The 22,375-nt window shown below is 38.6% G+C and overlaps 1 protein-coding gene and 1 long non-coding RNA gene across 8 annotated transcripts in view; one reads left to right on the top strand and one right to left on the bottom strand.

Moving 5' to 3' along the window:
* Positions 1-22,375, top strand: part of GLRA2 (glycine receptor alpha 2) — a 121,496-nt gene that overhangs the window by 37,022 nt on the left and 62,099 nt on the right. For 6 of the 7 annotated variants that reach the window (XM_064407641.1, XM_064407645.1, XM_064407640.1 and 3 more), the window contains exons 5-7: positions 7,715-7,797; positions 8,811-8,948; positions 11,179-11,393. In XM_064407641.1, the coding sequence (XP_064263711.1) occupies positions 7,715-7,797; positions 8,811-8,948; positions 11,179-11,393 (436 nt within the window). The remainder of the gene's footprint in view (positions 1-7,714; positions 7,798-8,810; positions 8,949-11,178; positions 11,394-22,375) is intronic. The other variant, XM_064407644.1, reaches the window with a different exon arrangement.
* Positions 13,230-14,886, bottom strand: LOC135293465 (uncharacterized). Its single transcript, XR_010355584.1, has 3 exons — positions 14,779-14,886; positions 14,131-14,309; positions 13,230-13,524 (listed from the first exon to the last, which is right to left on the bottom strand). It is a non-coding gene; the product is annotated as an uncharacterized LOC135293465 (long non-coding RNA).

Genomic DNA, 22,375 nt, shown 5'->3' with positions numbered 1-22,375 from the left:
GTCCTTGGATTATCAGTAGCTCTCTGGTTTTCACCCTGCCTTTCTCTTTCCTTTTTGCCCTTACTCCTGCCTCTCCTTCTAGCCCCACTCCAGCCCCTTCCTTTTGGGGCTTTTTAAATAAATGAACTCAGATTCTTCTCATCTTTCGTGGTTGTTTCCAAAACTCTCTTTAATGCATCACCCATTCCCCTCTTTCTCAGTCCCTCCCAATCTACAAATTCAGTCTGACGATCTAGCCCCAGGTTTCCAATACCCTTACTTTCCTGTTGGATCTAAATTACTTGCTTTGCATAACAAATAATAAAATCTACTAAATAAATAATAAAACCTAATGTGGGTACTTTGTTATGCAACTAACATAGCTATTGTGAAAACCCCAATGATTATACTGCTTAAGGAAAGAATAATTTACATTTTAATGACACAAAATTAGTTGCTTTTCACTTCATAAGGCATTTAAAGCAGAGCAGGGATATGGGCATTATATCTGAGCATGCACTGCCTCACTTCTTCCTCTAAGGCCAGGCACATCCCCAGATAGGGCAGGAGAGCAGAGGAGGTAAATACAAACAGAAGAGGTCTAAGCCTCTTAGTCCAAAGGACAATGCTGCCAGGAGAACAGATGGCTCTGAACTGGTCATAAGTAAGCTCAGAGAGGAAGTTACAAGGTTTATAGCCACATACACCTTGAATTCCTGCAGCAAAATTCCAACAGAAATAGGGACACACACACTAGGTACCATGAAATAAACTTTGATCATTTTTGAAAGGGTTGAGAGGATGTGACTCTGGGTGATAGCAGATGATCAGACATGATGGCAGAAATGTCACTTCTACAGCCCTGATTTCCTGTGTCTCAATTAAAAGGGAAGACTTTGTTCTAAGTAAAAAAGTGAGAAATGCTGCTGGAGACCAATTTGTACACATGAAGTTGATCTTGGCTGGCAGGATCAAAAATACTGGCAGGTGGCTACTTCTGGATGTCTGTGCCAATGGGATGGTTGCACAGCCAATAGATGTCTGTGTACCACCCTCCTTATGGCTATTGGCAATGCCTGCCCTCGACTGCTGGTGATCAATCACTTCATTTAACCAGTAAAGGTTAAGTGTAAAATGATGCAGGTGAAGGAACCCTTCCTAAATGGTACAAAAAAAAGCATGTTTTTCTAGAACATGGTCCCAGGGATAAATATCTTTTGCCAATTGGATTGAAGTATATGGCTTAGAACAGAGATGTCAGCATGCCAGGAGGAAAGCAACACCATACCAAACACACACTGCAGGAAAACTAAGACACAACATGACAGAGAAAAAAAGAAAAGGTGAAACACTGTTCCTCGTGTAAAGGAAGCAGGTGCTTACAGAATTTAACTGTTACATACAATCAGACTTGAATTTAATTTCATAGATTTGTTTGAGCAATAATTGGAAAATCATTTGCTGGCAGCTCATGTGCTGGCATTGTGTATCTGCAGACAGTGATTGCATTACAATGAGAAGTGGGATGCCTGAAATGAGAACTCCACCACCCTGCTCTGTGCCAGCTCCTGTGTTGTTAAGCAGCACATGAAGCAAGGCAAAGCACTGGAGGGAGCGAGGACATGCTCAGAAACAGCAGTATGAGAAACTCCAGCCTGTAACTCACATTTTACCATAGCAGAGAGGGTTTCACGTCTCCTCTAAGCTTGACTTCAGCCCATTCCCACCTGGCGGAAATGAAGCTGCAGTACAAATATTAGAGAGGAATTCCAGGACTCCTCAAAAATAAGGAAAGAACCAGTCAGTTTGACTGTTCCATTTAATAGGACAAAGCCTGTAGACTGTGAAAATTACCAGCATTTTCATTCAAAATGATGAGTCAGGTCCCTGAAAAAATAATGAGATGGACTACACAATGAAAAGACATTTAAAAGAAGAATGCCACTGGGAATTTTTTTTCCTTCCTTCTGATAAGTTATCACTGTGTGTGCCCTTCTTTCAGGCACCCAAGAGAGGGGGCTGGGAGGAATATAAAGAGATTTTAGATTCCTCTCCCTGTTTCAGTGTCACTAGCCTGAATGGCATTTGCTCCTGTGTCATGCAATGCTGTCATGGTTGCTGTGCAACTTCATCTCCCCTGCCAGTTTAATAGAGAACTTTATCTGCTTGTGCTTAGGTAATATTTTAATGTTATTTCAGCAGCTAGAAGGATCAGGAGTTTAATCTTTCAAAGAAAAGAAGTACCACTAAAATATCTTTAACTTTATTGTCAGCTTGGAGCTTTAAGAAAAATACCAGAAACCTTGCAATTTACAATAGCATCTTTAGACTTAACAGTGCTGGAAAAAAGAAATCCCACTTGTCTCTCTAAATCCAACACTGAGGTGTTTGCACAGGTATTAGTTTTGTGATAAAAATGGCACGTAGCCAATGCTACAAGTGATCATGCATGTGCTATTTATGTTCTGGTATTTGCAGCATAAAATCCTAGATGTGAAATCTCTTGTCCCAGCAGCTGAGGTGCAGATGGGCGTAGTGTGAAAGAATGAAGGGATAAGAATAGAAACAAAATGTTATTTTTAATGTGATGCCTACTCATGGTGAGGCATTTATTGCTTTTCATGCTAGTGAGGAGATAATCTTGGGGGTTTTTTTGCAGGCAGAGGGGATTTATACTCTTATCTACAGGACTTTTTAAATTCCCAACAGTATTTCTATACATAAGAGGACTGATCCCAGTTATTTATCATTACAAAAACTCTGTGAAGAGGCTGCTGTTCTGTAGCCCACTCACACCAACCTTTCTTGCAGAATAACTAATGAAAAGTCCCCTGTCATGATATACCACATATTATGATCCCCAGGGCCCTTCTCTTGTGGAACCAGTGTCCTCCTCTGGGATAAGATGTCACTGAGATGAAGGGAAGTTTTGGGTGTCTTGCAAGACATCAGGCTAAGGAATGACAGCTGCTTGTAAAGGAGTGGTTAGAATACAGTGGTTGCTGCAGACAAGGCAACACGTCAAATCTCAGTTAAAATTATATATTCTCCTATATTTATTTTTTAAAAAATCCTGGATTATGTAATGTGTAAACACAATTCTCTAAGTGTTCAACAACATACTAGCAGTTCATAACTTCAGATTTGTGTTGCAGACCATTCACAAGCAGTCTGTCTGTAAAGTACCTTGAAGTGTTTTTGTTGTATTGTGAGATTATCAGAGAAGCGGTGTGATGGTCAGGAGCCCCAGCATTCAAAACCCTCAAGTGAAAGAATGAGATTGGAAAGCATCTTGAGAATAATCTATTTACAAACATTTTATTTCTATTGATTTTTTATTTTAAATTTTTTTTTAAATTCAAGATCCTTACCCTCTACTGATGGTGCTGCTTTGGGGGTTAGTTGTTGAAGGCAGACTGGCCTCACAACTCAATACTCTGAAAGCAGGTGGGAGTGGCATTTGACAGGATTGGTATACAGGAGAAGGAGGGGGAAAGGGTGTGAGGACAGACCAGGAGGCAAAGGAAAATGTCTGGGCTCTTTGTCATGTAGGTGTCTCTGAGAGAGATGTGGGGTAGATGGGCAAGCATAAGAGAATGTGGGGAAAATGTCCCTGGGCTGGAGAAAGAAAAGGATAAAGGCAGAAAACCTGGTATCTCAGCCCCAGCACTGAGCCCAGGGCTTGGTTGCCCTGCACATAAATACCTCTGAGTCCCCTTGGCTGCAGGTGTGTGCCACCCCTCTGGTGCCTTTTCCTGGCAGGAGGATGGCAATGCAGCAGCTGCGTCCAGGGTGGCAGTGCCTGTGCTGAGTGCTGCTGCTGGCCCACCTGGGGCCATGGCCGCTCACACCAGGAGAAAGCACTGACATTGCAAAACATGGTCAGGTGTGAAAGATAACCAGCATGAAGGTTTCTGATTAAATAGTCAGACTATTTATTTTTTCCCATTAGATGCCTTATTTTGACTTCTGTGGCAGTGGCCACAGCCTAGAGGACCTTGTCTTCCTGCTTGCAGAAACTGGGGAAGGCAGACCTCTGAGTGATGCTATGAGTGGGTTCCTGGGGTGACCAGAAATTTAAAGATTTTGAGTGGGGCTGGGAAGAGAGACAGGCCCACAATCCAAGTCTTAGTGATATCTCAGCACTTTATAGTGAAACCAAGGGATGAAAAAGGGGAGCTTGAATGAAATGATGAGTGAAGAAATCCCAGCAATGCCTGCTGTTATTTGAAGGCATTTAAGTGTCAGGAAGAGGGTCCAAAACATAATGCAGAGAATGCTGCCCTGGAGTACTTGGATTACAGCCCTGTCTGTGCCACAGTGCTGCTCAGTCACTTTATTTTATTTATTTATTTATTTATTTATTTATTTATTTATTATTTTTGTCACAGTGGCAGCTAATTGTTCATTCTTTGTTTTCTGGCTCTGATTCCATATTTTGTTCTGTTCATACTCTTATTTGCATTATTCCAGCATTTGATTCTTCCTTGGCTGCGGGTTGAGTGAGGGAGCAGGGAGGGAAAGAAGAGAGCAGCTTTTCCTCCTCTCTGAGGCAGCTTGCTGTCCCTGGCACGTTGCCTGGTGTGCTGAGGCACTGGAGACGTGACTCTCTCCTGCTCCCTCATGAGCCCTCTCTGCTCAGCTGGAAAATAAAATGTGCCCAGCCCCAGAGCTTTCCGTGAGCCAGCTGTGCCACCTGGGTCTGGTTGCCGTGGGGTGGAGGGTGCTCAGGTAATGGAAGGCAAAATCAAGTCCTGGTCAAATTCTTCTCACTTCAGTTTTACAGATGGTTCATAAAGCACTTCCCATCAGTGTTTTATGGTTCTCCACCACCAATCTGTTGTTTATGCATCTCAAACGCCTTGGTGGCGGGATGCCTGGAAAATAAAATAATTGTTCTGTGGCAGTTTGTTCTGTTTTATTAACGATTAAAGTATTCATCAGTGTAATTCCCCATTAAATTTGCTCTTTGCTCCAAACCTCCAGGGGCCCTTCTTAAATTTGCCAAGTGTGAGACATTCATTTTGCTGAAATATTTTCTGTCAATGACACTGTTATTATCAGCAATGTGGGTAGCTGTATCTACCTAACACTTTCCAGTTATGACCCCATGTCCTTTTTAGTGTAGCTATATATAAGTAGTGACATGGCACCGAGGTTTGGAAACATTTGCAGGCTCATAGTTTTACTGAAAAGGAGTCAACTGGTATAAATTGACCCAAAACCATGGACTTCAGTGGATCTATTTTAAATTCCAGCTGCTGAACATTTAATATGTAGTAATCTTGTTGAAAATCAGTGGATCTGTGGGTGATACAGGGCTCTAACCACTTGTTTCAACACTTGCATTACTGCTGCTAAAAGGGACCACAGGCAAAGATCTTGATTTTGAATGGCTACTGTGCTGAGGTAAACAACAGGTAGAGGTAAAACTATAACTAACTATAAATACAATGCCTTGAGCTGCTCTCATCAACACAGAAATAGAAATTATTTTTCATTTTTCAGGGTGAGAAGAGAATAATTAAGTCTTTGTGAAAGACAACAATTAGGAAGAGAAAGTAGGACATTAGGCTTTGTGTGGACCTACAAAATGAGCCTACATAATTTTCTCACCTCACCTCAAGGGGGAAAAAAAAAGATATATCTGCCTTATATCAGTGGAGATAGATTATTTTTTCCTTGTGAATCTTCAAAGCTGCAACTGGGTGTATTTGCTTTCTCATAAATTTGATATTAAAATAACAAGGGGCCTTCCTGACCATGTGTGTAGTCAAACTCCCAAATTACTTGAATTTTTGGGGAGTAGAAAGGGCTGAAGAAGAAAGGAAACCCAGTCAGTGTGCAGTCCACACCTCACAGTCAGTAAAATCCAAGGGGTGAATAGCCCATGCCTACTTCAATGAATGCAAACAAATTACATATTTACAAAGGCTGCATTTGCATAAAGGCATGTTTGAAAAGAGCTTAAAACATCTAAGCCATATTTAGAAGATGACTGAAAATAAGGGAGTTTGATATAGCAATGCTTCAGGAAAGAGACAGAGGCACTGTTTTGTTAATGCTGGGGATTAGCAACTTAATTAGCTCAATCTTTAATGCAGGAAATTACCTAGCGAAAATGAGACTAGTTAACATCTGCAAGGACTTAAAATATTTAAATCAGGAAAGGACAGATTTTCAATGACACTTACACACCTACTAGATAAACTTTTTTCTCTAGATGAAAATTTTATTTTTTTAATATTTCTGCTATTTGATCCCCAAAGGTTAAATGTGAGTTGATTTCCTGTGGAGATGTTGAGACTGGGGACTTCATCTCACTGCCACTACATGTGATCTCTAATTTCCTGATACTATCAACTTGTTTGCTGAAGACTGTGTCAAGATGAAAATAGTGTAACTTTTTCTAGGCAGCCCACATGTAGGCAACAGCAGTGATGTTGAATGTGATCTTAGATCTGGGTGACACAATTTTGATTTCAGTTACCTAAATATCATCTTTTTGTCACAGTGATTTTATGGCTAGAAGCCCCAGCCAGGTGGTCTCCAAAACTTCACATGGTGAAGAAATAGACTGAAAGACCTTGAATCAGTTGTATGTGGTAAGAACCACAAAATCATCTTTGGAGACAGAATTTAGTCAAGTATTTCTCTGATCACATACATTTGTGGGACAACATTGTTTCAAGGTTATACTTCTAAATAGGTGACCTGTGGGTCCACTGACATAACGAAAAAATTATTGTCATTATAATGTGTCAAAGTTTCTGTCCCTTCAAATCAGACTTGTTACTGCCCTTCATAATAAATGGGCACAGAGGGGCTTTTTTTTGCATTCTTTGTTTCAGAGTGGGGTTTTTTTGTGCGGAATGTAATCAGAAATAAAATTGTACTTAAAAATATTATTTAAAACAAAATCCTAATATTTGTACTGTTTATCAAAGCTAGTTGTTTGTAATTAGGCCATCTCAATATCTTCGTTAGCTAAAAATTGTTTCTTCTCACACAAAAAAACCCGAAAAAATAACCTGAAGAGACAGTCTTGAAATAGATTTCAATCAAATGTTAAAAGGTTAAATCAACTAAAAAAAAAAGGAAGAAAGAAAGAAACATTAAAAGTATTCCCATTTAAGTAAAGTAATGCTTTATCTGGGACAATAACAACTGAAAAATTAAAAGAGAAATATATTTTGTATGATTATGTTCCTTTAGGCTTACTTTCTTCTATCCGTACTCCTTTAATGCAATGTGATTTTTTTTTTAACTGAATAATGTTTTTTTCCTTCTTTTAGTGGCTGAGCAGTAAGAATGAAGGCTTGGAAATGGAACTCATTCCAACAGAACAGAAGCACTCTGTTAAAAAAATACCATGGTTGTTGTTTCCTCTTTTTTGTTTTGCTTTTCCAAGATAAAACTTAAAACCATGTGTCCCATGACCAGGCGTTTCAGCTTTTGGATTATTTGGTTCAGTATTGTGGACAAAACATTCACTGGTGCATTAGTGGAGAGCATATCTTACTAACCTGGTGTTGTCTTCTCTGCCTCTGCTCTGCTCAGCCAGGGCAGGCTGCGAGTGCCTGCTTTGCTCACACATTTTGTCTCCACAGCTCAAAGGGGAGATGAGCCCAGCCTTTGAGGTGTTAAGATTTGGTCTTGATTCTTTGAACTCTAAGTATGGGCTTTAGAAGAAACCTGTAGATGCCTAACATATTTTTTTCCCTTCTAATTTTAGGCTTACTTTAACCTTGTCCTGTCCCATGGACTTGAAGAATTTTCCTATGGATGTACAGACATGTACAATGCAGCTCGAGAGCTGTGAGTGACCAATTGCTTTATGTATCAAATAACAAGTTTTTACCCTAACATTCAGTGATTAGATTGTATTTACATCATCACATTTGTGTGGTGAGACTCAGTATTCCTGTTTTGTAAGGGAATTATGTTTATCACCATAATGTGAGGGTTGCCTGTTTCTGTGCTGTTCCTGCTCCCTTATCTTTCTCCCTCCTGGGTCACATCACATTACCCATCAGAGTTGCATCACTTCCAGGGGTAAATACAGCATTTCTGCTTGTATTCTCCACCCTGAGTGGGAGAAATTACTAAATCTCAGGAAAGTGAGAAGAATTATTACACAGCCAGGAATTTGCTGTGTCCGATAGAGTTAGGCTCACTTTTGGGAAATGGAAGTGAAATACCCAACGAAGCAGAGCTCCTATTAGTGATACCTAAGCTGGTGTGCTAAACCCAGGCAAGGCAAGGACTGGGGAACCAGCACACACCCTCCATGCTGTGTCACTGCCAGCACACACCACTGCACTGCCTCCACCTGCCCCGGTAACAACCAGGCAAAGCCAGGGGTCCAGGAGTGGCTCAGGCTCTGGAAGGTGCCAGTGATTGTTCCCAGTATTCAGTAAGCACCAGTCTCCCCTGATTTTGTTTTTGTATTTATTCTTTGTTTGTTTGTTTGTTTGTTTGTTTGTTTTATTTAGGGGAGAAAGGATTTATCTGTATGGCTATGAGCTGTAGGGTGCCACTTGCCTTTCTGCCCAGAGAATCTTAGACTTGTTTAGGCCAGCAAAGTTATGTTTTGGTGACAAACCAGGGCAGTACTTCAGAATATAACAGTGTTTACTTCTTGCTTTTAATAGAGTAATGATGCAGTTATAGCAACCGAAAACTAGGAGGAATTGTGCTGTTTATTGAACAGTTTGAAAATGTAACTGAGATAACACATGTTGCAATAAAAGACATGCTTCTCAGACATAAGAACATTTGCTCTTTTCTGGTCAGTTGCCATCTAATAAACTCTGATTCCTTTATTACAGTTGGCTACACCATGAATGATCTGATATTTGAGTGGCTAAGTGATGGACCTGTGCAAGTTGCAGAGGGTTTGACCTTGCCACAGTTTATTTTAAAAGAAGATAAAGAACTTGGTTATTGCACAAAACATTACAACACTGGTGAGCATTATTCTATTTTTTTATCAGTTGTTCTAATGGTATCTATTGCCAGTTTGTAACGGAAAAATATGGGTAAAATGAAAAAAAAATTGAAATTAAATTTAAAAATAAATTGAAATTAAAATCTGATTGAGTCACACTTATTTTTAAATCTGAATAGAAAGAAATTTTCTCTCTGTTATTATTTTGAAAGATTAAATTTCAAAGTTCACTATAATTTCATTAAAGTATTCTAATACCCTTAAGATCATTAAAGTATTTAAAATATTAAAAAACTGATCAAATATCTAATTATTTTGATATTCTGAAAATGAAAAATTTTGAAAAACTTACTCTTTTATTAAATATTGAATAATCACTTTTAAAGTACTGATTTTTCTGAACCTAGTTTATTTCTCCAGCATATCATATTTCCAATGAGGAAAAATATTAAATTTTCACCAGCTTTTATGTGTAGTCTAATTTATGAGATGTAGCATGTGAAGAGACAATGTTTTCATTGCTGATCTGAATAGTGTATGGATGTGGAATGTTTGTTTGGGATGGGAAATTGTTTGTTTAATACTCTTAAGTTTTGTTCTTTCATTTGCTGTTTAGGAATCTATAATGCTGTGTTTTCTAGTTTTAGCTTTACAGAGAAGAGGAAACTGTTAAAATTTTGATTTAGCTGCTTGGAGTTTATTTATGGGGACAGCATTTTGAGAACAGTTTTCTGGGTGCTTTCTGGGATTAAATATAATCCCTCTCATCTAAAATAGCTTTTTCATCATTTCAACATAAGAGCTGATCTGGTTGCAACAAATACATTTGTTCCAGTCTATAAAATAATGCAATGAGAGATGTTCTGTCTCTGCCAAAAATAATGTCACATTTATTTCTTATGAAGATTGTTTGCTTTAATTTTTGTAAATGCAGCCTCTCATTTTGGAGCCCAAAGTACCAAGGAAGGAAAACTTTGTGATTGGCACACCCACTACTGTCTGCTCTGTTGTTTGCTCCTTCAAGTTTAGTGTTAAATTAAAATGTGGATAAAACTTATTAGTCAGCCTTCTCCTAAGATCACTGTCCAGGCTGTGCCACAGAAGTCTGGAGAGCCTGTGACAGATGGTGCTGCTCATGCCGCTGCTGCCACAGGTGGCCACCACAGCCCTTCCCAGTCCCCTTCTGTATGGGCAGACTGGCCAGGAACAGCCTCTGCCCAGGTCTCAGCATCTGCTTTTCATGTCACAGCTCACTCACTATGAACTTCTGGGCTGTCAGAGGATATTATTCAGTCTCCACTCCTTTGTCAAACAGCCTCTGCACTCCCCTTTGTGCTGACTCTTGCACCCCCCATTCAGCATTGTAGACCACCAGGAAAATATAGTGACATCACAAAAAGGAGCAAACAGTCAAATTTCCCCTGAAAGGTGAACGAGGGAAAATGCCTTTTCATTCATTTTCCAACCAACACAAAAGGGTTTGAAACCATTAGCATGACACTTTAGGAATGAGAGGCTTTCCTGTAGTCTGCCTGGAGTGAGTACCTAACCCAGAGTAATTCTGAGAGCAGTACAGAGTGCTTGCATTAGTAGCTGATGAGCTGTTGCAGCTCAGGACTCTGCATCTCCTGCTGCAAGCCAAAACCTCTGTCCCCCAGGACTGCTGTGCCCCAGCTATCGCTTGTTTGAAGAATCTCTCACCTCCCACGAGAGATTGGTTCAGGTTTCCTGGAGTCAGACTTTTAGCAAAATTCAAAGTAGACTTTGAGTTGTTTCTGCTGTGAGACATAATCCACAGACAGAGCCAAATGACATTGGCAAAATGGGGAGTGTGATCTACCCTAGGACTGTAGGAGCACTAGGTTACAATTTGTCCGTTCAAACACAATTGCTTAATCTCATGCCTCTAAAAGACCAAAATGCTGTCCCCTTTTAATACTTGACATGATATTTTACTAAAGTAAAAGCTCATTGAATGCTGAGAAAAGAAACATTACATTGCATTTTCTGGTGGTGAAACAATTGTGCTAATATTAATTTTCTCAGTTAATATGAAGAACTGGGCACAGTATACTTCAGTGGTCCCATGCTTCCCCCAGGCTAGTATGCAACAAGTGGCTGACTAGTGTTTGTGTATCAGGATCTGCTTATAGTGTTAGGTTAGGAAACAGGCCACACATCTAACTTATGTTCAGCAAACAAGATAAAAATGTGCAAAAAGCATTTATGAAAGTAATTTCATGTTCTAGGAAAGTTTACATGCATTGAAGTCAAGTTTCATTTGGAGCGTCAGATGGGATACTATTTAATCCAGATGTACATTCCTAGCCTGCTGATTGTCATTTTATCCTGGGTTTCTTTCTGGATCAACATGGATGCTGCTCCAGCCAGAGTTGCACTGGGTATCACTACTGTTTTGACAATGACCACACAAAGCTCAGGATCGAGAGCTTCCCTCCCAAAAGTAAGGAAATAATTTTGTACCACAAATTTGCTCTTAATAAGAAATGTTTGTGCTACCCTTTTAAATTTCAGGAAGATCTGTGTAAATATGCATCTGATAAGGATATGTGAGAAAGTGGTAACAGTGTGATGTTAAATTTGCAATACCCTTCCTTGTATTTGAATTAAGAAATGTTTCTGCTGTTTTGGTGGATGGCTGAATGGTGCAGCAGTATGAATTTTTAATGAGTTTCTACTAGTTTTGACACTTATTTTTGAGTGTTTAGAAACCAGATTTTCTGAGGTATTTAGATGTCTTACTAGATTTCTTTCAGACTGGGGACTTTGAAAACACTGGACTGTTAGACTGTCATATATCTTGATGTTTCTATATATGGCACTTAGTCCAATGAAAATCTAAATATATACCCCAGAAATGTATATATAAAATACATGCATGTAACATATATGCAACTAAAAGGTTTCTTTGGTGAAACTTTTTAGTGTGGAACTGCTGGTGTCTTTGTTTAACAGCAGAGTTTTTCCATATTCCACCCATTCAAGAGTCATCTGAAGACCTTCATCCTATCTATGCAGAAAAATATCCTCTCATTCAAATTTTGTGGTCTTTTTAATCCTGGCCAGATGCTGTAGATGAATTTACAGATTACAGACTGGTTTCTCTGTTTAGTCAGGCTGTCAGCTCTTTTCAGCATGGGTGCAGCCCAAATGCTTCTGTTAATAGCATTCCCAGCGTAATTTAATGTGCAAGCTCACGTTTTATACAATTTTCTGGAAGGGAGCTCAGAGGTGGGTAGGTTTGCAATAGTCTAAGGAGTTATGAGATAAACCCCCTGAAGAGTCTCTTTCGAGCAGTCCAGCATCAAAGGGACTGGGATCATAGTATCAATGAAAAGCACAAATTTTGTGTGTTTGTGTCAATCATGATCTATTCCAAGAAAGCACCCTGTGTATTTTGGTGTTTCACCCTCAGTATCACATTTGGTCTCATTCCAAGTATGCAAGTTGGTCAAGTGGAAGGAAACTTCAAAAATATAGGGAAACTCCAAAAAGTGCACAGATTGTCTTACTTCTTTGTTAGTAATGAGAAAGTATCACTTAAAAATCTGATGAGTACATTTAGTTCAGCTTCCCTTATTCACTTGGAGAGAAGCATAATTTTCCATGCAAACTGAAAGCCTCTCATATATTAACTCAGAATTTCAAATTGAAAATTTATTAAACGTTCCTTCAGACAATTCAGTCTATATTACTAGTGAACATTGTGAAAAGAATTTCTGAAAAAAAAAATTGACAAGAAGCATATAGGCTCTTTAAATCTCAAGTTTGGAGTTGCTGAAGACTGTGTCTAGATGGCACAACATGAATCCATGTGAAATATTCCAAGTTTCTTATAAATTATCTGGCTTGAGGAGTACAGATAATAGAATCACTGTAGTGGAGATTCCCACCCACATTTCCTCCTGGGCAAACAAACCCTGACAAAAGGTTCTGCAGTGCTGGTGTGCCCCAAATGCTTTAGAAGGTGTTTTCATCACAGGCCTTTGATCCAGCTGAAATGTTTTTCCTTTTACATCCTATTGTGTTTGAATAGAAAAGTATTTGCTGTGTGGAACAATGAGAAGATGCAAAATATGTTGACCGTGATAAGTTGATTATTGGAGAGGTTCTTCTCCAGCCTCAGGATTAAATAAATTTATCTCATCAGCTGTCAGAGAACAGTGGTGCTCTGCCCATACTCCATCTTCTCCTGTTCTGCTGTGTTCCTTTGCCAGAAAACAGGCACTAAGAAAAGTATCTCACCAGAAAGCCCAGTACAACTCATTTCAGTCAGGCTGTTGTATTTTTCCTGTGTAATTCAGCTGAGCTCTATTTTACAGCTTGGATCTCTATATGTTAGTTAATCCCTGTGGGGGCTTTTGAAGGTGTGTCACTTGACTTTAAAATGTGATTCTAAGTAAACGCCAGCATTCCAGCCAGCTGACTCCCACCTTGGATGATTCAGGTGCTTGGAGAAACATGGGCACCATTCAGGTCCTGAATCACCACTACCTGATTCCTTATACACAGAAACAAGGTTTTCTTGCTATTGCTGTTCCAGGCATTTAGCTGTTTTAAAACCCCATCTGTAACTTAATATAAAAATTGTATTTATTAATAAAATCTGTCCAGCTGAAATGCACCTAGAAATAAAAAGATGAAGAGAATTGAATCAAAACATTATCAGACTTAAAGCCTGAAAATCCCTGTTCAAAAATAATGGTTTTCTAAGCCCTGTCTACATATTGCCAAGACACAGGAAGTTAGGCTGCCAATGAAACATCCATTTAGAAGTTGCTCCTAGCATTAATGTCTAACAGAATAAAATATTTGAGGAGGGTTATTTTTGCAAGAATACTGAAAAACACAGATGCAACTTTGCTTTGTGAAGGCAGCCTAGGATTGAATACAATGTAATTTCCCCATCCTTCTTTGTGTCCTGTTCTTATTAATATAGATTTATGCAATTTAACTTTAATTTACCCAGTTTCATGCCAAGAGTTTCTTTCCATTCTCCTCTATTTTAATAGAGCTTTACCAGAGAAAACAGTAAAGTATCACAACTTGCCAACTTTAATGGGAATAATTTCTTTACCAAAGAAAAACAAAGAAAAGTTGTGATAAGATTCCTTAGGGTTTTTGTCTGTTTCCAAGTCACTATCTAAATGACTGAAGTGTTACTGTTTAGAAGCAATTACCTACGTATTCTTCTCAACTCTGGTGTAAGATAACACAACAATGTTCTGTTGCTTAAAATCACTCTTTTCCATATTAATGACTAACATTAATTTCCATACACTGATTTCATAATAGTAGGTCGTGGCAACACAGACATTAGGCAGTCAGCTGTTGAAAATTAACCATAAGATTGAGATTGCTGAAAAGAAAAGAAAGGAAAATGAAAGGAAATTAAAGAATTAAATACATTCAATCTGAATCTCATATTTGCTGCATATAAGAGAATTAAGTAGAATGTATTCTTCTGAATTAAATATATTTCTTTGGTAAATTTAGTAGTATTTCTGTGGAATTATTATATTTGGAGTATTTTGTAATGCTGTCTAAGAATATGGGGTGAAATTCCAAGAAATATTCACCATGGAGCCAATCTTTTTTAAAGTGATGAAATTATTTTGTGTATGTTACAGAGAACTTGTGAGGGGTCCTGTAACATAGAATTGTCCTGTGTTAGGGGGTGGTAAAGAACCCATCTAGAAAGCTGGGATGGAATTCCCTACTTCCAGTTTGACAAATCCATCACTGGGATGCCCAGGAATAGTGATCCAAAATAGCAGGATTTCTATGATAATTTCCCCTTCCCACACGTTCATGTGTGTAAGTCTTACCCACATTTGATACTCTTATGTCTGAATTCCCTAGTGACATCATCACTTTCCACTTAGAAACTCCATCTGGGGAATGTTTGTGCATGCAGCTGCACCAGTGGCTCTTGCTGATCAGCCAGCTGAGCAGAGACCCTGGGCTCCAGCTGGGCCATCACTGTCACCACACAGCCACAGAGACATCTCCAGGTGACCCTGAGCTTCCTGTGGGAGTCCTGGCCATGGGCCAGGGCCATCCCCTGCCCCTGGGCTGTGCTGGGCTTTACCTCTGCAGAGGAGCTCCAGGGTGCTCCAGCTGTGATCCTGACTGACTGCACACCCAGGCAGGGCCCAGCCCCTGCTGGTCCTCTGGAAGCACCAGTCCCACGGACCCAGAGGGCACCGTGTATCCATCAAAACAGGGACTGAGCATTGTCTGGGCACCACCAGGGACACCAGGACATCTGTCTTTACTTGCAGTCCCAGGTATGTGCAAGATGGGGGAGTAAAGCGGGGGGAATTCAAGGGCCAGTAGTGCAGAATTGTTGAGAAGTGTTACAAAACAGTTCTTTTCTTCAGGGCTTTGAAGCACCATTTCCTTGCTATTCTTTTTACTTGTAAATGGCTCTCCTGTTGAATCAACAGAATAAAAAGTTTGAAAGGATTTTCAAAAGAGGCATTTGAAAGAATAATGAGTTCTCTGCTGTGCTAGTTGTGTATTTTTCAGACTGCTTTCTTCTTAAAACACTTATATAAACCAAATCTTAGCAACAACAGTCCAAGAAAATGAGTTACTTTTAATGCCATAAAGCAAAACATTTTAGGATATTTTAAGTCAAGTGATGGCAACTGTATTTTACACAGTTGCATAGTATTCATATTGTGTTGCTTTAATGCACAGTGCTTAATGAATGCATTTTCTGTCCCTGGGGAACAATCTGTGCAGGAAAAAGTCTCATTCAAAGCTCACCAAAACCTCTGGGAGTCCTTTCATTCACTTCATTTTGCTTTAAACCACTCCATATATTACCAAATGCAATAAAAGCATAGGTACGGAGACCTGAAAAACCAAAACCAAAGAAGTCTATCCCCTTTGGCAGTAAATGACTGTTTTTATGTGTCATCCACTATCCCCTGCATATTTGGAAACTTTTACAGATTCTTTGACTTCTGGCAGGCCAGTCTTCTTTTTTTGAATGTCAGAAGCTATCAAGTAAAGAAGATACAAAAATATGGCACTTTTGATTGTTTGGATTTTTTTATTTAAGGTTAAAATTATACCATAATAAGAGGGGAAAAAAAAAAGAGGAGCAATACCAATAAGGACAATGGAATAGATGCCGTTATCAGTGGTGATTTTGTTCTGTTTTGTGTACATTTGCTTTCATAGGAAGTAGGGCACCAAAGGTGATTGCTTACTGTTTCATTAGCAAAGCACAGAGATGATACATTCTGGTGCAGCATTATGGTAAAAAAGCAATAATGAAGTAGCTTGGAATGGAAGCAATTTTTTGACAAATTACTTTTAGTCTAGTCTCCGGATCTGAAGAGGAAATATGGAAGTAATTTGGCAATCATGAGATTTGTTAATTGGCACTTGGATTATGTGGGTGTCTGAGCATTTTACACACTGCTTAAGTGATTAAGACAACCCAATTGTTATAAGCTGTTTACAAATTCCTGCTGGAGTCCTAATGGTCCTAAACCTTGATACTTTAATGTGGCTGGTCTACATCACATATTTATGTATCCTGATAGTGTTACTGTGAACAAATTTCAACTTCCAGTATAAAAAAAATTGTTCAGGACCCTTGAGTATTTTATTGGTTGCCAGTTTTCTAAAAGAGTGACTTTTTACTTTAACTCTTTTTTTGGGGGGGTTGGCAAAGATAAGCCAACTAATTTTTGTATTGAGACAATATTTTCAATATCCATTGGTGTATTCCATACAGTATTTGAATCTGGATATAGAAATCTGTTCTACTCTGTATGACGAAGGAAGTCATATTGACTGAACCTAATTTTCAACAAAAAAGTAACAAAAGTAAAAAAGCCTTTAAGTAAGTGGACATTTGTTTGCATACTGTGAGTTATTGAAACAATAAAATGGGTACAAACTGATTGGGACTAAATAGAGACTTTTGTGTGCAAATAAAAGTCCTACAAATGCTAGAAAAAAATTATTCCTGACAAGGAGTTTATAAGTACCTACTAATATCTCAGAAAAGGGGTTTTCTGGTTCTGCTCTACAGATGTTCATATGTCATTTCTTTATTCTTATTTTGTCTCCCTTTAAGTGTGTTTTCTCAATAGTGGTTTTGAGGCAGGACATTAATGTGTGTGCTTGAGGGCAGGAGGTTGTTAGAATGGCAGTGGGAGATGTGGTGCATACATCAGATGATACCTGGAGTACCAGGGAGAACTTTCCAGCCTCTTAAAATATTAATAGCACTGCGGCCATGTTAGTGCCAGCTTGAAAATACATCCTTGGCCCCACTTAAAAGAATCTGTGATGCCCAGAAACTTCTCTGCTACTTCCAGGTACAGCAGCTGGTCTTGTTAAAGACACCTTGTTTTCTTGACAATCTTGCACTTGTGAGACCTAGGTAGATACCTTCAGAGCTAGCCTGTGCAGTTACAACTTCACTGGGAGCAGAAATCTCAATTAAAATGATGTTGGATGATCTTTGGCACAGTTCACATGCTGTGATCATGCATCCATAATAGGAAGAATTCTTTTTCTTCCATTTCACAACTGTTTCTAGTTCTATAAAACTGAAGTATTCAGTATTCTGCATAGGTAAGAAGACAAAACCCAGCAGAACCCATGCTACTTGTGAGAAAAGCAGCAGGAAGAACAATATAAAAGTTAAAATACAGCACCTAAATCTGATGCTAGAAATTGTCACATTATTCTGTGGAGTTTGGCTGCGGATATGTGGTACCCTGGATATTCTTTGGGTCTTACAATGATTATGTGTGGTTCTAGAGTTTCCCTCTGTCCTCCATTCTGTGCAAAGCTGACTGATGAGATATGACTGCTATTGTTGTCTGATTGATACCAGTACCTTAGGATCTATAGCAGATTCTACTCTATGGAAGTGAAAAATGAATGACTGAGTAAATCAGTCACCTTTTCCACTGTACTCATCTAAACTTGAGAGTTTACTTTTCAGTATAGTGAAGACAGTGGTATTTACTGTACAACAAAAGCAGTAGTTGCTGTCATGTGTGACAGCTAAAAATATGCAATAAGATGTGTCTGAATACCTCTGGGATGTAGCTTGAGTACTCCTGGCACTTCTTTAGCAGGTTTTATAACGCATTCATCTGGGAGGGCTGGCATTCAGCAGAGCCTATTTTGAGCATCAAAGAAGGGTTGAAGTTATTGTGCACACCAGACTGCTGATTGTTTCATAACCCTGGCACAATACTGGAGCCTTCAGCTTCATTGTCACACCCTTCAGGACTTTCTGGTGGCTTTTAGTGTCTCTCTGAGGAGTGCTTTCTGCTGCTCTTTCACAGACATAAGCACTGCAAACTCACTCTGAAGCAATGACCTACTCTGTTGTGGCTCATGTGTTTCAAGTAGTTGCAAGACTTGACTCTATTAGATCATCTAGAATTATTACTTATGAATATATTCTGTTAATATTTCATTTGAAATAATGTTGATGGGACCCCCTGGAGTCGGTGAAAACCATTTTCATTTGTAGTTTACCTCAAGGCTGCTGCCTTCCAGTCTGAATTTCAGTGCTCACTGCACGTGGCTGCTGAAGCAGCTGGGCCATTGACATCTTACTCCCAAAAGCTGAGTGACAATGGAGCCATTTGAATTCTGTTGTTTGAATGACAGATCTTTCTTTTCCCTTTGGGAAACATTTTCATGGGAAAAAATAATTATTTGTTGATATTGATACCTAAAAGTATTAACTATGTCTTCTCCTCACCCTCTTCCCTGCAAGGAAAAGAGAGGGAGACAATTTACTTTTTCATAGATGCATCAAACAAATTTCTTCAGGAGCAGGAACTAAATTACTCAGTGTGTCTTGGTTTTGCATAAAATATCTGTGTTATGACAAAACTACAACTTTAATTCACCAATAGTGTGGCACAATAGTCTTTGCTGAATTAAGATCAGCTTTGGAAATTAATAATTCTAAACTAGGTATTGCCAAGAAAATGGTATAATTTTGTTTTTTAATACATGCATTTTAAAATGTATCCTTATTTACAAACCCTTGCCTTAAAAAGTTTTAAACCATGATGAAAAAGTGTCTTTTTCTTCTTATTTCCTCTTCCTAGAAGCTTGGAGTTAATTGAGATACCTTGTCTCAAAGAGAAGGGAGCATGAGAATGAAAATCTGTGATCCTCAGTAGCTCCTATCTGGTGTTAGGCTGCCCTGCCTGTGAGAAACAGACATGGTGTGCTGTGTTCCCTCATTCCACCAAAGGTTAAGGCTCTGGAGAATGGAGCCAGAGCTTTTCAGTACGTCTAGAGAGGAACATAATGACTCAGTCACAGCGGAAAATGTAAGTTAAGAAAAAGGGAGAATACATAACAAATGTTGCTCTGTTCAATGATTCACAGAAAAGATAGTACAGTTATGTTACAAATAGTTATTGATAATGACACTTATAAGGAGAATATATCAATATTTGCCACTTATTGGAGAAACCCTTTCCATTATAGGGGTGTATACTAAGAAACTAAAAATTGCCTTTAATTACTTCATTGATGTAAGTTATTGCATTTTCTGTCTCTTTCCTGCAGAAGGGCATTTTCCTTTGTGTGTGTAATAGCAATTGGAACAATTTATTGATTGGTTTGTACTAAAATTTTGTTAACAGTTTTACTGTTTAAATTTATCTGTGGTCATGAGGCACATGTGGGCATGATGTCCATCCATTTCTTAAGGGATGATCAACTTGAAATCATCACTTAATTTCTGAGGGAACCATATAGATTGGTGACAGACTGCAATGAGAGTGCCACCTTCCTGGACCATACCACTTTATGCTTGAGTGTGCTCTGCTCATAGAAAAAAAAAAAAGACTTAAAAACACTTTGATTTTTCATAGAACTGACAAAGAAAATATGAAAAATTAAGAAAGTGAAGCAGCTGAAATGTCAGGATTATAATAAAAGCTCTTTAGAATTAGCACTCTGTTCTGTTTCCTTTTCCAATTCAAACAATAAAGATACTCACTTGCTTTTTAAAGGAAGCTGTAGTTGTCTGACAGGATCTATTTTATGAGTTTGTTGGCTGCATTTTGCTGTCTCCTCAACATTCTAGCACAAACAGAATCTGCTCAGAATGAAAACAAAATCCTGTCACGGGGAATGATGTGACTTAAAGCATTCAGATGCTCAGCCTTTACTGCTGCCCTTATTTTTGCCAGGGCTTCCCAAAGTCAAGGATGACAGGGTTATGTTATGAAAATAGCACAGATCAACTCATTTATGCATATATCTATGCCTGGATATGAAAAAAAACCCACCCCAACATTGGTTTATGTATCTCAAAAAGGATAAAATACCACTCTAGGAAGAAATGTGGTGGGTTTTTTTGTATCTTTTCTTTATCTACCCCATCTAGTGAGAGGGAAGAAAAACACATAATTATTCTCTTAATGGTTAATTATTCCCTCTGAAGCTGGTTCATTTCTCATGTTTTAGGAATGGTGTAGTGTTGATTTTAACTGGGTATGTTTGGGGATTTTTGGTAAATGAGATTTTTTTTTCCTGACAATTTTCCAGTGCCCTGTTAGGATCAGGATAAACACTACATTGCTCATGCTAGAAGTGTTATGTGTGAGCTGCACAGCTGGAACAGACTGGGACAGCCCTCATTGACTGGAACAGCAGACAGATGTTTCACAAGTTAAAAATGTGTGTACTACACATCCTTCCAGGAAAGACCTGTAGCCTGGCAAATGATGTCAGGGTGAATTGTTCAAAGGTAAAAAATTCTCTTGGTGAGTGCAGTTATAAGAGTGGATTAGCTTCTTACATTAATGAGGTTTCAGTAAAAGCTTTTCCCAAATTGAAAGACATATCTCATTAAAGGCTGTGCATTGCCTGAATATGGGAACTGCACTTCGTGGCAGTTCATCTGGCCAGTTTCATTCATGATTTCTGTGATTAGACTGACTTCCTCCAGATGTACTTCCCTCTTAGTTAAAGCAAGGTGTTTTCTACAGCAGCTGTTGTCCACAGCAGAGTTCAAAATTATCTTACCCAGCTCCTCTGTCTGCCATCTGTGAAAGAGACTTTTAAAATACACCCTTGGCACTGCTAGCTGCTGTTCTCATTGTGATTTTTTTTCCAATTTATACTCTTTTGAGATGCTCTTCTAAAGAAAAGGCAAGTGAAAATCACCCTGAAGAGAGAATGAAAGTGAATTTTCAGATATGCTATCTTCATCTAAAAATGAATTCTGCAGTTTATAGCTAAAATCAAATAAATAGTTCTTCCATTCTCCTCTTTGTGTAGTACACATTGTATTAGATCTGTGCTCCAGCAGTGACAAACACTTCATGTGGGGTCAGGCATTTTCTCCGAGGAACTGCTTTTTGTAAAACATATCCCTTTGTTGAAGCTATGAAAAGGATACTCTAGCACAATATTTTCATTTGTTGGAAAAATTCCCCAAATAATTTCTGTTGACTTCCAGCCACCACTGATTTCTCCAAAACATCTTTATTATTGTTATCATTATTGAAATGTCTCAATACCTGGAAATCAAAATTTAACCAGTCTAAAAATATCTGAAAGGTTTGACATGAAAATAGAAATTATAGAAATTATTCAGTTGACATTATTTAAACTCCCCAAATTTGTGGTTTGTGACTTTTTTTACATTTTTATTTTTTATTCTAATTTTAGATATGTTTCTGAAATGTCAGAAATCTTGAGGGAAGGGAAAAATTGCATCCTACTCAGATCTAATATTTACTGAGATACTGGTAGGTACTTTTCAAGCATGAATAATACTAAGGGTTCAGAGACAAACTGCTCTAATTAAAAAGTTACCACACAAGATCAAGCTCAGGCACACAAACGCTGAGAGGAAGAGAATAAAATTAAACTGCCTCACATTGAGCTCCATGCTCTTTGTAGCCAACATATGAAGCTTCAAGTTACTGGGGCATAGTTTGAATTCTGATGTGGCTCAGTGACTTGTAGAAATAATTTTCCAGCTCCAGAAGGGCCAATGTGACTTTCCAGGATAACACTATTTTATTTTTTTTTTTTGCATCCAATTTCTGCTACAGTTGTGTTTTATAGATATTCTGCATTTGGCTTCAGCTTGTCTTGAAAGTGTGCAGTCTTCTTTTGAAAATGGAGTTTGGAATTTTATTTCAATAACTACCTGGGCACACTCTTAAAGGGAAGTGTTTTTAAAGACAGGATTCTCTGGCTTTACCCTCCAGCCAGAGTTCCTTGCTATGCAATTCTTATTTGGTCTCAAATGCTGTCCAGTCCCAATGTCTTCTCATCCAGGAAATCCTGTGATGAAACCAAGTGACCTTCTGAGCTCTTTTTTGTTGTTTGTAAACTACAAATTGAGCTTCTTTTGTCTCTCACTCATTCAATGTCTTGTCAGCCTTCAATCTT

This window comes from Passer domesticus, chromosome 2 (assembly GCF_036417665.1).
Source record: "Passer domesticus isolate bPasDom1 chromosome 2, bPasDom1.hap1, whole genome shotgun sequence".
NCBI classification, from domain to species: domain Eukaryota; kingdom Metazoa; phylum Chordata; class Aves; order Passeriformes; family Passeridae; genus Passer; species Passer domesticus.
Note: the sequence above shows the minus strand (reverse complement) of the source record. Positions and strands in the feature narration are given on the sequence as shown.